The sequence below is a fragment of the Giraffa tippelskirchi genome, chromosome X, assembly GCF_054371585.1.
Source record: "Giraffa tippelskirchi isolate mGirTip1 chromosome X, T2T-mGirTip1v1.2.pri, whole genome shotgun sequence".
In the NCBI taxonomy this organism is placed as follows: Eukaryota; Metazoa; Chordata; class Mammalia; order Artiodactyla; family Giraffidae; genus Giraffa; species Giraffa tippelskirchi.
Genome location: NC_137289.1, coordinates 127,526,157 through 127,542,287, shown reverse-complemented (window position 1 = coordinate 127,542,287; position 16,131 = coordinate 127,526,157). Strand labels below are relative to the sequence as shown.

At 46.3% G+C, this 16,131-nt stretch overlaps 1 protein-coding gene across 1 annotated transcript; it reads left to right on the top strand.

Annotated features, from left to right (window-relative positions):
- Positions 1 to 7,625: 7,625 nt before the first annotated feature.
- Positions 7,626 to 12,254, top strand: LOC145535874 (melanoma-associated antigen B2-like). Its single transcript, XM_081564219.1, has 2 exons — positions 7,626 to 7,738; positions 9,991 to 12,254. The coding sequence occupies exon 2, from the start codon at positions 10,052 to 10,054 to the stop codon at positions 11,783 to 11,785; it is 1,734 nt and encodes a 577-aa protein (XP_081420345.1). The 5' UTR covers positions 7,626 to 7,738; positions 9,991 to 10,051; the 3' UTR covers positions 11,786 to 12,254.
- Positions 12,255 to 16,131: the final 3,877 nt, after the last annotated feature.

Sequence of the window (16,131 nt, the reverse complement as noted above, 5' to 3'; positions counted from 1 at the left end):
TTTCACAACAGTAAAACCTCTCTGTGCTCTGTTCATCCCTCCTTCCGCCCACCCCCACCCCCACACCCCCACCAAGCATTGGTCTTTTTACTGTTTCTGTTCAGTTCAGTTCAGTTGCTCAGTCATGTCCAACTCTTTGCAACCCCATGAACCGTAGCACGCCAGGCCTCCCTGTCCATCACCAACTCCCAGAGTCCACCCAAACCCATGTCCATTGAGTCAGTGATGCCATCCAACCATCTCATCCTCTGTCATCCCCTTCTCCTCCTGCCCTCAATCTTTCCCAGCATCAGGGTCTTTTCCAATGAGTCAACTCTTTGCATCAGGTGGCCAAATATTGGAGTTTCAGCTTCAACATCAGTCCTTCCAGTGAACACCCAGGATTGATCTCCTTTAGGAGGGACTGGTTGGATCTCCTTACAGTCCAAGGGACTCTCAAAACTCTTCTCCAACACCACAGTTCAAAAGCATCAATTCTTCAGCGCTCAGCTTTCTTTATAGTCCCACTCTCACATCCATACATGACTACTGGAAAACCCATAGCCTTTGCTAGATGGACATTTGCTGACAAAGTAATGTCTCTGCTTTTCAATATGCTATCTAGGTTGGTCATAACCTTCCTTCCAAGGAGTAAGCGTCTTTTAATTTCATGGCGGCAATCACCATCTGCAGTGACTTTGGAGCCCAAAAAAATAAAGTCTGACACTGTTGCCACTGTTTCCCCATCTATTTCCCATGAAGTGATGGGACCAGATGCCATGATCTTAGTTTTCTGAATGTTGAGCTTTAAGCCAACTTTTTCACTCTCCTCTTTCACTTTCATCAAGAGGCTCTTTAGTTCCTCTTCACTTTCGGCCATAAGGATGGTGTCATCTGCATATCTGAGGTTATTGACATTTCTCCCAGCAATCTTGATTCCAGCTTGTGCTTCCTCCAGCCCAGTGTTTCTCATGATGTACTCTGCATATAAGTTAAATAAGCAAGGTGACAGTATACAGCCTTGACGTACTCCTTTTCCAATTTGGAACCAGTCTGTTGTTCCATGTCCAGTTCTAACTGTTGCTTCCTGACCTGCATACAGGTTTCTCAAGAGGCAGGTCAGGTGGTCTGGTATTCCCACCTCTTTCAGAATTTTCCACAGTTTATTGTGATCCATACCGTCAAAGGCTTTGGCATAGTCAATAAAGCAGAAATAGATGTTCTTCTGGAACTCTCTTGCTTTTTCGATGATCCAGTCAATGTTGGCAATTTGGTCTCTGGTTCCTCTGCCTTTTCTAAAACCAGCTTGAACATCTGGAAGTTCATAGTTCCGGCATTGCTGAAGCCTGACTTGGAGAATTTTAAGCATTACTTTACTAGCATGTGAGATGAGTGCAATTGTGCGGTAGTTTGAGCATTCTTTGGCATTGCCTTTCTTTGGGATTGGAATGAAAACTGACCTTTTCCAGTCCTGTGGCCACTGCTGAGTTTGCCAAATTTGCTGGCATATTGAGTGCAGCACTTTCACAGCATCATCTTTCAGGATTTGAAATAGCTCCACTGGAATTCCATCACCTCCACTAGCTTTGTTCGTAGTGATGCTTCCTAAGGCCCACTTGACTTCACATTCCAGGATGTCTGGCTCTAGGTGAGTGATCACACGATCGTGATTGTCTGGGTCGTGAAGATCTTTTTTGTACAGGTCTTCTATGTATTCTTGCCACCTCTTCTTAATATCTTCTGTTTCTGTTAGCTCCCTACCTTTTCTGTCCTTTATTGAGCCCATCTTTGCATGAAATGTTCCCTTGGTATCTCTAATTTTCTTGAAGAGATCTCTAGTCTTTCCCATTCTGTTGTTTTCCTCTATTTCTTTGCATTGATCACTGAGGAAGGCTTTCTTACCTCTCCTTGCTATTCTTTGGAACTTTGCATTCAAATGGATATATCTTTCCTTTTCTCCTTTGCTTTTTGCTTCCCTTTTTTTTCACAGCTATTTGTAAGGCCTTCTCAGACAGCCATTTTGCTTTTTTGCATTTCTTTTTCTTGGGGATGGTCTTGATCCCTGTCTCCTGTACAATGTCACGAACCTCCATCCATAGTTCATCAGGCACTCTGTCAGATCTAGTCCCTTAAACCTATTTCTCACTTCCACTGTATAATCATAAGGGATTTGATTTAGGTCATACCTGAATGGTCTAGTGGTTGGTTTTCTCCACTTTCTTAAATTTCAGTCTGAATTTGGCAATAAGGAGTTCATGATTGGAGCCACAGTCAGCTCCCAGTCTTGTTTTTGCTGACTTTAAAGAGCTTCTCCATCTTTGGCTGCAAAGAATATAATCAATCTGATTTGGGTGTCAACTATCCGGTGATGTCTATGTGTAGAGTCTTCTCTTGTGTTGTTGGAAGAGAGTGTTTGCTATGACCAGTGCGTTCTCTTGGCAAAACTCTATTAGCCTTTGCCGTGTTTCATTCTGTACTCCAAGGCCCAATTTGCCTGTTACTCCAGGTGTTTCTTGACTTCCTACTTTTGCATTCCAGTCCCCTATAATGAAAAGGATATCTTTTTTGGGTGGTACTACTGTTTCTGTAGTTCTGCTTTTTTCCAGGAGTCATGTAGTTGGAATCATGCAGTGTGTAGCCTTTTCACATTAGTTTCTTTCACTTAGTAATACACATCTAAGGTTCCTCCATGTGTCTTCAGGGTTTGGAAACTTACTCATTTTGAGCACTGAACAGTGTTCCGTTACTTATCCTGTTACCTGCGAAAGGACACCATTGTTGCTTTTTAAGTTTTGGAAAATATGAGTTAAGCTGGTATAAACAACTGCATGCAGGTTTTTGTGTGGATGTAAGTTTCCATCTCGTCTGGCTAAACACCAAGGAGCATGACCACTAGATCGTAGGATAAGCATATGTTTGTTGTTTAGTCGCTCAGTCATGTCCAACTCTTTGCAACCTCATGGAGTATAGCCCACAAGGCTCCTCTATCCATAGGATTTCCCAGGCACAGATACTGGAGTGGGTTACCATTTCCTTTTCCAGGGAATCTTCCAAACTCAGGGATTGAACCCATGTCTCCTGCAATGCAGATGGACTTTACCATTGAGCCACCTTGAAAGCCTAAGAATATGTTTAGTTTGTTAAAGCAATTTATTGAGGTGTGATTGACATACAATAACCTGTACATATTTAATGTATACAAATTGATGAGTTTGGAGTTAAGTCTACTGTGAAACTACCACTGCAGTTTATGCCATAAACATATCCATTACCTCCAAAATTTCCCTCTCACCCTTTTTTAAGTTTATTTTTAATTGGAGTATAGTTGCTTTACAATATTGTGTTGGTTTCTGCCATACATCAACACGAATCAGCCATAGGTATACATATTTCCCCTTCCACTTGAACCTCCCTCCCACCTCCCACTCCTTCCCACCCCTCTTGGTTATCACAGAGCAGTGGTTTGAGCTCTATGTCTGCGTCTCCATTCCTGACCTGCAAATACATTCATCAGTACCATCTCTCAAGATTGCATATGTATGCATCAGTATACGATATTTATATTTCTCCTTCTGACTTACTTCACTTGGTATAATAGGCTCTAGGTTCATCGAGCACATTAGAACTGACTCAAATGTGTTCCTTTTTATTGCTTAGTAGTATTCTGTTGTATATATATGTACCATGGCTTCTTTATCCATTCATCTGTCAATTGACATCTAAGTTGCTTCTATGTCCTAGCTATTGTAAATGGTGCTGCAGTTAACATTGGAGTACATGTGTCTTATTCATTTATGGCTTCTTAAGGGTATATGCCCAATAGTGGGATTGTTGGGTCATGTGGTAGTTTTATTCCTAATTTTTAAGGAATCTCCATACTGTTCTCCATAGAGGCTGTATCAATTTACATTCCCACCAACAATGCAAGAATGTTCCCTTTTCTCTACACCCTCTCCAGCATTTATTGTTTGTAGATTTTTTGATGATGACCATTCTAACAGTTGCCTTCTCACCCTTTATGTTTTCTGTGTGTGATAAGAACACTTACCATAGTATTTGCCCTCTTAGACAGTGTACAATATAGTATTCTTAACCTTAAGCTCTATATTATATTTTGTATAATTAAACTTTGTAGCTTTTGACTAATACTGAGAACTGGAATACTACCTGCCATATCAGTGAAAAACACTGTCAGTTTTCAACAGCTGCAGCCCCCACAGATGGTGAGCCTTGAGGGAACACAAGATGTAAAACAACAGGATACAGATAGGTGAGGTGCATATCAAAGGAATGATTTCAGTGAGCCCAGATTCTTGCATCTTCCCATACAATGAAAAGCGCTAAATCCTTCACTTGGGTTATCTGGTTTTCCTTCATTTATGATAATCTTTTGATATTCAGACTACCTGCCCTTTGTTGCAACACTTCTATATAACCTGGCTCCTCCCCTCCCTTCCTCAGAGCAGTTCTCTCAGGGTTACTCAAGATGCTGCCTCCTGGGTAGAAGTCCTAAACCTTTCTGCCAAACAGAACATAACCATCAACTTTTAGGTTGTGAATGTTTTTTAAGTCTACAGTCCCTTCCCATTCACCCTCCCATAGCCTCTGGCAACCACCACTCTATTCTCTGCTTCTTTGACTTTGACCATTTTAGATTCCTCATATAAGTGACATGCAGTATTTGTCCTTCTGTGTCTGGCTTATTTCACTGTAGCATAAAGTCCTCTAGTTATATCCATGCTTTCATAACTGGAGAGGTTAGCTTCTTTTAAGACTGAATGATATTCCATTGTATGTATATTTTACATCATCTTTATCCCTTCATCTGTCCCTGGACACCTAGGCTGCTTCCCTCTCTTGGCTATTGTGAGTAGTGCTGCAATGAACATGGGAGTGCAGAGTTCTCTTCAAGGTCCTGATTTCAATTCCTTTGGATAGTAGTGGAACTGCAGAGAATATTATGTGTTATTTTTGATTTTTTGAGGAACCTCGATACTGTTTTCCATAGTGGCTGTACCAGTTTACATTCCTACCAGCAGTGTTGAATATGTATAGTTTACTAAGAAACTTGCAAACTGTCTTCCAAAGTGGCTCTACCATTTTGCATCACCACCACCAACAAATGAGAATTCTTGTTGATTCACATCCTTACTAGCATTTGGTGTTGTCAGTCCTTTGGATGCTGGCCATTCTAAAAGGCATGTCGTGGTATCTGCTTGTTTTTTTAATTTGCAATTCCGTAATGGTATATGACGTGGAGCATCTTTTCATATGTTTGTTGACATCTGTATATCTTCCTTCGTGAGGTATCTACTCATATCTTTTGTCCATTTTTTATTAGATGTTTTCTTCTTATTAATTTTAAGAGTTCTTTGTATATTTTAGGCTAGAGTCTTCATCAGATACATCTTTTGCTAATATTTTCCCCCAGACTATCTCTCATCTTCTTACTCTCTTGATGATATATTTTTACAGAGCAGAACTTTAAAGGGAATGAAATCTACCTTATCAATTATTTCTTTCATGGATCCCCATCACTTTTTTCTAGATGGTATTTTGTTGACTGATTGATTGCTATGTGAAACATGGGATCTTAACTCCACAACCAGGGTTTGAACTCACACCCTTGCACTGGAAGCACAGTTTTGTTTTTTATAATTTGAACTTTTATTTTTTGCTTGGGGATTAACAATATTGTTACAGTTTCAGGTGAACAGTGAAGGGACTCACCCATACATATACATGTATCCACTCTCCCCCAAACTCTCCTACCATCAATATTGCCACATAACATATAACCAAAATAATTAAGAGAGATAAAGGAGAGAAAGAGATAATGCTCAGTAACCATATGATCATCTGCATGTGCAAATTCAGACACCCTCAAGGGCTTACAGGATTATCAGGTGCTATCCTTCTATGCAGAAAGTAAATACTTCATTTTTTTTAATTAAAAATATTTATTTTTATTTATTTTTGGCTGCTCTGGGTCTTAGCTGTGACACTCAGGATCTTTGTTGCCACATGCAGGCTCTTTAGTTGTGGCATGTGAAAGTTTTAGCTGTGGCACATGAACTCTTAGTTCTGGTATGTGAGATCCAGTTACCTGACCAGGGATCGAACCCAGGCCCCCTGCATTGGGAGCACAGAGTCTTATCACTAGACCAACAGGAGGATCCTGAAAGTAAAGATTTTAGAACTACCCTAAATCTGTTGGCTCAGAAAGTAAAGGATCCACCTGCAATGTGGAAGTCCTGGGTTCGATTCCTGGGTTTGATACATCCCCTGGAGGAGAGCAACCCGCTCCAGGATTCTTGCCTGGAGAATCCCCATGGACAGAAGAGCATGGCAGGCTACAGTCCAAGGGGTTGCAAAGAGTAGGACATAACTGAACAACTAAGCACACACCCAAAATCTGGCTGAAGAGCAGGAATATATCAACTCTTTTTCTCTGATAGCATAACATCTGTCCTGAGTTCCTTGATTTCTGCTGCATTTTCCTAATCTTACTTCACTTTTGGAACTGAGACCTGTTTTCTCCAAGATTTGCTAGAGGATAGCTGCTCAAGTGTTCATAGGAATATGCATTTCCCAGGAAGCCTTTAATCAAGTGACATAAGCTGATATGGGAACCTCCATGAAGGAGGGCTGAGGAGACAATCACCCCTGAATATGGGGGTCACCCAAAGACTAAGAAGACGAATCTTAGATCAGTAGAAGGAGCAGTCCCAGGCTGTTGTAGATGTAGTGAGGATGCTGAGCAAGAGGAATCCAGACGGACTCGAGCTGCATCCCCACTGTCTGTTCTCAGAGGCCCTGATGGACTAGGATCACATGAGGATCACCATGACTTCCAACTTGGAATTCTCAGGAGACTAGGACCTTAATGTAAGACAAGAAGCTTCATAAAGCAGAGAGTGGAGTTACAGGATTTATCATGTGTCAATATGAGGACCTGAAAGTGGACTCAGGGTAGCATACACTGCATCAAAGGAGGCCCTGGAAAATCACTGACACTGTGTTCCCCAGGAAGCTCTGGGGACAGATGTCAGGTTGATTTCAGTCTGGAAATTCTAAGTGAGGTGAGGCCTCTGTCTAATAGGATCAGCCTAGTTTCGTGGGTGGATGAATCTGAGCCCAAGCAGGACCTCAGATGACAATGATGAGTGTTAGAGGGGACCCCTGGAGAGGGAGCCAAACAGCATTCTGTAAATTCTTAGCCCTGAGAGACCCAGAAGAGCTACTTCTGAGTGGTCCCCTCATTCCACATGTGTGATTTCAGGGAAGGCAAGGCCTTCTCTAGCAGGATTGGGCCCCAGATCTGCAGAGGGGTGTCACCTTGACCATAACCAGACTTAAGGTGAGTACGATCAGTGCTAATGAGAGGATCTCTCCACCAAAGAGGGAGGCTTACAGAGTGGCGCCCCTCCTGACAAGTAGAGATGCTCAGAGCAGTGCCCTGACTCCCCTCACTAGGGACTCAGGGAAGCGAGGGCTTTGTTTGGGAGCTGGAGGACTCGGGTTCATAGATGGAGGCATCCCGGGCTCTGATGCACTGCACAAGGAGGACCCAGGGAGGGATGAATATTGAGCTACCGGGGCTCCCGTAGTGCCGTGCCCCTGCCGTCATCCCTGGAAGACCCCACGTAGGACCTTACGCAGCTCCCCTCCACTTCCGCTTCGAAGGTGAGACGCTCAACCGATAGCCGCAGCGATCCTTTGGCGGAGACTTAGTGTCCAGGACTCATCCGGAACCAAGGTGAGGACCTGAATGTAGCTGAAGGGACTTTCCCAACCCTCCCAGTAATGAAAGTGACCCATCCACATCCCACCCCTATGATATGGCTCTTGTGGGCCCCTCAGTGCTATCGGCTGAATGCGGTCTAGCGTGTCTCAGGCTAAGGCGTTGGTCTGTGGGAGTAGGCCCGGATTCTACCCCCAGAGGAGCTCTAGGACCTAGATAAGGGCTGATGAGCAGACTTCGACACCGCATGGGGGCCACACTGAGCGGCCCCCCTCCACTCAGCTCTATGAGGCCCCAGGTGGAACTGGCCGATTGTAGTGCCCCCTGTTGTCCGCTGGAGGTGGTCTGGGGAAGTGAGAGCCTTGCTCTAACAGAATAAACCCAGTTCAACAAAGGGACCTAGTCCCCAACACGATTCATGGTTGTGACGCTGAGTGAGGATGGGGGCCACTTCCTTAATAAACGGGGCCACATAAAGCTCCGGCCCTATTTTCAGGCCTGGGAGAATTGGGCGTTTTGACAAGACACTTCCCGGGACATCTCAGGGAAGTGAGCGACCAGGTCAAAAGGGGCAGCCTCAGGTTGGCAGGGAAGGGTTTCAGGTTTGCGAAGGGTCATGGTGAGAACCTCAGGGGCTGTGGGGATGTTCCACACCACATCATTCGGACCAAATCCTCCCTGTCGTCATCCCTGGCATACGTCAAGAATACATGTTGGTCCCCACTGTGGGCTAAGGACTGGTCAGCTAAGGGAGTGGTCAGCAGAGGGAGAAATCTTAGACCCTATTATGAGTCAAATGTAGACCTTGGTTACTTCTATGTCCTGGCTAGTGTAGATAGTGCTGCAGTGAACATTGGAGCACAGGTGTCTTTTTCAGTTAGTTTCCTCGGAGTATATGCCCAGTAGTGGGACTGTTGGCTCATGTGGTAGTTTTATTCCTAGTTTTTTATGCAGAGTGAATTAAATCAGAAAGAGGAAAGTCAATATCATATATTAATGCATATATATGGAATCCAGAAAGGTGGTACTGATGAACCTATTTGCAGGGCAGCCTGGAGATGCAGACATAGAGAACACACTCATGGATGCGGTCGGGGAAGGAGAGGCAGGGGCAGATTGAGAGAGTAGCTTTGGAAACATAAATATTATCATATGTAGATAACCAGTGGGAATTAGTTTTATGACTCAGGGAGCTCAAAGCCAGTGCTGTGACAGCTTAAGAGGGGTGGGATGGGGTGGGAGGTGGGAGAGAGTTTCAAGAGGGAGGGGACCTACAGTACATCTATGGCTGATTCAGTGGGGCAGAAAATAACACGATATTGTAAAGGTATTATCCTTCAATTAAAAATAAATAAATTTGTTTTAAAAAAAAGACATATAGAAGAAAAGAGAAGCAAAAAAATTTTTTAGACTTTGACTTGGGATCTTGAATGCGACCACAGGAACATCAACCTGCCTGCAACAGCTTCCATTCTTAGGAGACCGTGTTTGGTAAGATGAGGTCATCTTCACTTCCTCCTGTTGGGACACAGTGTTTGGCTTTTACTATCACACAGGCATCAGTTCAGGATAAAGAGGAGGTTCTCTACCAGGAGCTCAGTTGAAGAACCTGAGTGAGGACTCAGAGTGTACATCCCAACCCGTGGATTTCAGCCCAGGAAATCTCAGGGATGGGCTGTGAGGTTGAACATCTGCTTTACTGTTTTATACCAAGTCTAGGGGAGGGGAGATGTCTAGTCTGAAGGTGCAGCCACCAGTTAGCAAATGGATAATAGTGCCCAACATTTTAAGGAGCCATGGTAAGGACCATGAATGATGATCCCAGTGAACTCAGGGTAGAAAAGACCCTACTGAGCTCTCAGCACTGGGTATCCCCTGGGAGAGAGGTGGACTGAGGCATCCCTTCACTTGCTTCTGGATCATGTGGAGGTCTAAAATGTCAACATCAGAGTAGCAGAAGGAAGGGTGCTCAGGCTCCACCAGGACCTGATGTGATAATACTGAAGATGAGCTGAAAGGACCACACTGCCAGCACCTGCTGGCACCTGAGTAAATCCAAAGCAGGACTGAGAGGATGCAGAGGAAAAGTAAGGCCTCTGTTCTTCCTCTGTGGGATTCTGTGGGGACAGGCTGAGCAGGAAAACAGGAACCTTTTGGGTTTCTTGGGCAGTGTCCTCAAGGACACCTGCAGAGGCAGCCTTTGATGAAGCCAAGGTGGAATCTCCCTGTTGTAAGGTGCTCATGTCACCTCATTCTCCTTCCTCCAGGTGCACCAATCCCCTGTCTGTTGACCCAGACTCCTGCCTGCAGTCCCTGACCACAGCCGTCATGCCCCGTGGGCAGAAGAGTAAGGCTCGTGCTCGTGAGAAACGTCGCCAGGCCCGGGCTGAGACCCAGGGTCTTCATGATCAGACCACCACATCTGGGGGAGAAGAGACCACCTCCTCCTCCCCTCCTGATTCAGAGAGCGCTCCCTCAAGCTCTTCTGCTGCTGGCACCCGCAAGGGGCCTCAGGGAGCCCAAGGCACCACCAGTGCTGCTGCAGGTGCTATACGCAAAAGATCTGGTGTAGGTGCCGCAGCACGCTCACGATCTGGTGTAGGTGCCGAGGGCCAAGTTGAGGAAGGTGAAAATTCCGGCCAGGCCTCAGCTGCTGCTGAGAGCTCTGACACAGATCTTCTAACTAGGAAGGCAGAGATATTGGTGGAGTACATGCTGTATAAGTATATGATGAGGGAGCTCATTAAGAGGTCCGAAATGCTGAAGGCTGTCCACAGAAGGTACAGGAAGCAATTCCCTGAGATCCTCAGCAGGGCCTCTGAGCACATGGAGCTGGTGTTTGGCCTGGTGCTGAAGGAAGTCAGGCCCAACAGTCAGTCCTATACCCTGGTGAGCAACCTAGATCTCAGCGACAGTGTGTCTATGAGAGGTGTCTGGGGGCTGCCGAAGAATGGTCTTCTGATGCCTCTGCTGGGTGTCATCTACCTGAATGGCCACCACGCCCCTGAGGAGAAGATCTGGAAGTTCCTGAATATGCTGGACATCTATGATGGAAGAAGTCACTTCATCTTTGGAGACACCAGGAAGTTCATCACAGAAGATCTGGTGCGGGAAGGATTCCTGGAGTACCGCCAAGTGCCTGGCAGCGATCCCCCTCGCTATGAGTTCCTGTGGGGTCCTAAAGCCCTCACAGAAACCAGCAAGATGAAAGTCCTGCAGTTTTTGGCCAAAGTCAACGATTCAGTCCCCAATGCCTTACTGCCCCATTTTGAGGAGGCTTGGAGAGAGGAGGTAGAGAGCACTGGAGCCAGAGCTGCAGCTAGTGCTGGCCCTTCGGCCTCAGCCAGCGCTGGCCCTTTGGCCTCGGCCAGTGCTGGCCCTTCGGCCTCGGCCGTTGCTGGCCCTTCTGCTTCAGCCAGGCCTGGCACTTCAGCCTTGGCCAGGGCTGACATGTCTGCCACGGCCAGTGCTGGCCCTTCTGCTTTGGCCCGAGCTGGCCATCCTGCCTCGGCCAGATGTGGCACTTCTGTTGCAGCCAGTGCTGGCCCTTCGGCCTCGGCCTGGGCTGAAATGTCTGCCACGGCCAGGCCTGGCCCTTCTGCCTCAGCCAGTGCTGGCCCTTCTGCCTCAGCCAGGCCTGGCACTTCGGCCTCAGCCAAGGCTGACATGTCTGCCATGGCCAGTGCTGGCCCTTGTACCTCGGGCAAGCCTGGCACTTTGGCCTTGGCCGGGGCTGACATGTCTGCTATGACCAGTGCTGGCCCTTCTGCCTCAGCCCGGGCTGGCCATCATGCCTCGGCCAGACCTGGCACTTCTGCTGCAGCCAGGGCTGGCAATTCGGCCTCGGCCAAGGCTGAAATGTCTGCCACGGCCAGGCCTGGCCCTTCTACCTCAGTCAGGCCTGGCCTTTCTGCTGCACGCAGGCCTGGCCCTTCTGCCTCGGCCAGTGCCGGCCTTTCTGCCTCAGCCAGGCCTGGTCCTACTGCCTCGGCCAGTGCTAGCACTTCTGCCTTGGCCAGTGCCCACTCCAGGGCCACATCCAGCCGTTCATCTCGCCCCTAGTGTGGTCTGAAGACCGCTCTTCACTTTGTGGTTGGAAAAGCCTGTCAACCTGTATTCCTAATATGCATCAATAACTTGTTGACTTCCCCCCAAAATTTTCAATATTACTTTTTTCAACAGAAACTTTATTTAGTTTAATGATAGAAGTATATTAATTACATGGGTACACACTATTTGCTGTTTGTCAAATTTAGGAGTAAGAGTTTTGTTTTTTGAAATACATATTGGAAATCCTTAAATCACTTGTGATCCAGGATGAGAATATGGATAAGAATATGCTTAGAAATGTGTAAGACAGCACACTTAAGAGAGGCTCAGAACGTTGATACATAAATAGAGCTATAGCTGAAAATCAGTTTTTGGTTTGCTTTCCTCTGTTTAATCTCCCTTTTTGTAAAGGTAAAGTTATATGCCTGGATCTGCTTATGTTTTTCAAGAATGTTTGAGAATATAAATTATCACAAATGATGTATTCGTGGTTCTTCTTTTACACGAACATTAACTGAGCATCTGCTTTTAAGAAGTCTTCATGCTTATACTGGTGATATTCAGTCAAAAATGTCCCAGCCTCTGTCCATTCAGTTATAGTCTCTCAGAGAAGCTGTCATTCTATGGAAGAGGCTGAGATGCTCTCTACCTCAAGAAGAAAAATAAAAAAGGGTAAAGTAGGGGTTGGAAACAACATATTACTTTGTTTTCATTGCTAGGCAGAATTTTTGCTAGATTTGGGAGGTTGGGTATTTTTTTTTTCCTTCAGTTGGAATGCTGCATAGTACCTGATATCTCTTAGATGCAAAAAAACAAAAAACAAAAAACCAGCTGATGTAATCCCAGCTGATTATCTGAGGTCAAGATAATCATAGTAATTGCCATTGCCGCTAATGTCTCAGTAGAGTCAGGCGTCATGACAGATGCTTTCTGTAAATACATATAGTCCACCAGTCCAACAAGACAGGGCTTATCAAACACAGTTCACAATGGAGAGCCCGAGGCTCATAGAGATAGTGTTTGATTTTTGCTGAAATACTTCAGGCTGGTAAATAACAGAGCTGGGACTAGACTCCTGCTTTAAAAACTGCTGTAGCACTCATACTATTTTCACCCTCCAACCCCAAGACATACCTTTTTTTTTTTAACAAGTACTTTTGACGTTTGATATTTCATTACCTTTTTCTTATTTACTTGGCTGTGCTGGCTCTTAGTTGTGGCACGTGGGGTCTACTTCCCTGACCAGGAATAGAACCTGGGTCCCTTGCGTTTGGAGCCTGGAGTCCTAGCCCCTGGACCACCAGGAAAGTCCCCACCCTGTATCTTTTATTTCAGGGTTTTTCTCAATACTTCAAAATTTGTTCTAGGTGATAAAAAAGAATGCCCTTGTGCTCAAGCTACTGGATCAGAATGTGTAGCCAGAGCAGTAAGAATAGCAAATACATTTAACAAAAAATACATATCCCTTATTCATTACTCACAGATAAATGAGACAATATTCGGTGCCAGTATAAGCATGTACGTTGGCCATGTTAGATAACCTCTGAAGACCAAGGGCTCTCCATATCATGCTTACAGTCTCTTGTCTGTAGAAAGCATATCTATCAGAAGAGAAATAACATGAGAATCTTCACCTGGCTGATAAGATAGATTGATGTACTTTTTTTCCCTGACGGCTGACCACCTGTCCTGGGACTGCTGCTTTGGGCTATAGCTTCTCCATCTCCGATCACTCCTAGGACATGGACCCATTCTCTGTAGCACTGCAAAGCAAACACGGCTCAAGAGTTTGCAGAGATGTATCATTTCCCCAGAAGCCTTTAATTCAAGACAGAGAAAGCAAGATGAGGACCCCATGTAGGAGGATTGAGGAGAGCAACACCCCAGAAAAGGGGGGAGTAGTCACTGGAATAGCACTCCCGACTTCTCTCAGACACAGAGGATCTCAGAACTGTTAGGCAAAGCATAGCCTCGCTTTTTCTTCAGGCTTCTCAGAGACCTAAGAAACTTGGTCTTGGGGCAGAGTTCTGACGTTGGATAGGAGTGAGGATCAATCTCTCAGTATTGACGGTGATTAACCTGAATGACGGAGAAGGCAATGGCACCCCACTCCAGTACTCTTGCCTGGAAAATCCCATGGACGGAGGAGCCTGGTAGGCTACAGTCCATGGGGTTGCTAAGAGTCGGAGACGACTGAGCGACTTCACTTCCACTTTTCCCTTTCATGCACTGGAGAAGGAAATGACAACCCACTCCAGTATTCTTGCCTGGAGAATCCCAGGGACGGTGGAGCCTGGTGGGCTGCCGTCTATGGGGTCGCACAGAATCGGACACAACTGAAGCAACTTAGCAGCAGCAGCAACCTGAATGAGGGTGATGGAAAGACCCAGCCACAACAGTAGCAACCTGTAAAGACCCGTCCTCATTGGCAAGCCCATAAAGTCAAGAACAATCCAGGCTGCTGTGGTTAACGCTTTCAGCTCAGGTCCCAGGAAGGTAGGGACCTTGGGAATCAGCAGAGCCCTCGGCCTCAGATCATCAGAGAATAGAGCCCCAGGAAGGGTGCAGAGTCAAAGTGAGGACCCAGGGTGTGGACATGGAAGCCCCTCAACCCACAGCCGACAGGGCTACACTTAGTCCCTCCTCTCCAGTTAGCCCTGGGAAGCATAGGTAAGGGCTGGCCAGCTCAAGGGCCCCGTGACTTCTGTCTGGAGGGTTTCAGGGAGATAGCCTTGGTTTATAGGCTGGCTGTTCATCAGAGTGAAAATCCCAGGTATGACAGTGGCACACTCTTGTCTGAGGAGTGCAGCAGGCAACTACCCCATTACAGATAAATTCTTAGAAAGTCCTGCAAATGTAATGGGCCCTGGGAGGGAACAGGTAGAGCTTTCAGACTAAGTGTATCCCTTATTTTCTGAAGGAGAATGGCTTCAGGGCCTTAAATTCCTTGGACTAATGGAGGAGGCCTCATTCAGTTGAGGAAGGGTACCGAGTTCCTAACAGCAGTCAACTGATGGCACTGACCGACAGCGAAGGATCCCTCCCAGAAAGAAGGAGGCCACGGAGGGCCCTGTCCCTGTTATCAGGCCTCAGACTGTGCCACTTAGTCCTGGTGACATGGTGGGTCCTCCTAGAGCATCTCATGGAGGTAAGGAGCCTCATCCTTGTCAAATGGAGCGACCACAGCTCAGCAGAAGGACGATTCCCAGATTGTACCAGAAGGTAAGGACCCTGATGACTGAAAAGAACATCCGCCTCAAAACAGTGGGGCAGAACATGTTCCTTCCACTACTGTTAGCCTCGGAAGAACACAGACTGCTGTGGCCCGATGAGGCAAGCTCCACTTCTTCCTTGGGGGTCTCAGGGAATTGGGGGCTTGAGGGGAGAAGCCTTAAGGAAAGTCATGGAATATTTCCAGTTTGTGAATATTTCCAGGTTATTTCCAAGTCAGGGTGAGGATGGTAAAACTGTTTAAATACACATACCAGGATGGCCACACAGAATCTTCCCTACTGTCAGGCTGGAAGGCCACAGGTAGAGTTGTCAGTTCTGACTGTGTAATAGCAGAAAAGTTAGGGTTTTGGTCTGATGGTGGTGATCCCATGTCAACAGAGAGGGGAGTCTTGGGCTTGGCTAAGAGTCAAATTTGGGACCCTGACTTGGGACCCTGAGAGGAACCGTCTGCCATCCTCAAGGAGCTTGCCAGAGCTTTCATTCTTGTGAGACTATGGGCAGGGTTGTCCAGATAAGGCCACCTTATCTCGACTCACAGGGAGGTATGGGTCTTACTATGAGGAGATAGGCCTCAGATCAAGAAGGAAGGGATTCCCCAGGCCCCACCAGAAGTCAAATTGTGGAGCCTGAGTGATGACTGAGGGGTCTACTCATCCCTGAATAGAGGGGACAAAAGACAGTCATGCCTTACCCTTTGATGTCAGTTCTAGAAAGCTCAGGGGAAGACTGTCAGGCAAGGCTCTCCCTCACTTCTTTATACCAGGCCTTCTTCTTCTTGTTGAATTACTAAGTCATGTCTGACTCTTTTGTGACTCCGTGGACTGTAGCCCACCAGGCTCCTTTGCCCATGGGATATTCCAAGGAAGAATTCTGGGATGGGTTGCCATTTCCTCCTCCAGGGGAACTTCCTGACCCAGAGACTGAGTCTGCATCTCCTGTAGCTCCTGTATCACAGGCGGATACTTTACTGCTGAGCGATCAGGGAAGCCCTATATCAGGCCTAAGGGAGGTCAGATCTTTGTTGGAAGGTACAGCCACCAGTCATGAGAAAGGAGGGATATGGTGCCTGCCAGACACTGTGGCAGATGCTTTACATTTACCACCACATGCCACCAGTCCTTCCA

What these genes read in the sequence shown, in the direction of transcription:
- LOC145535874 (XM_081564219.1), top strand. Translation starts at nt 10,052, where the DNA reads ATGCCCCGTGGGCAGAAGAGTAAGGCTCGTGCTCGTGAGAAACGTCGC.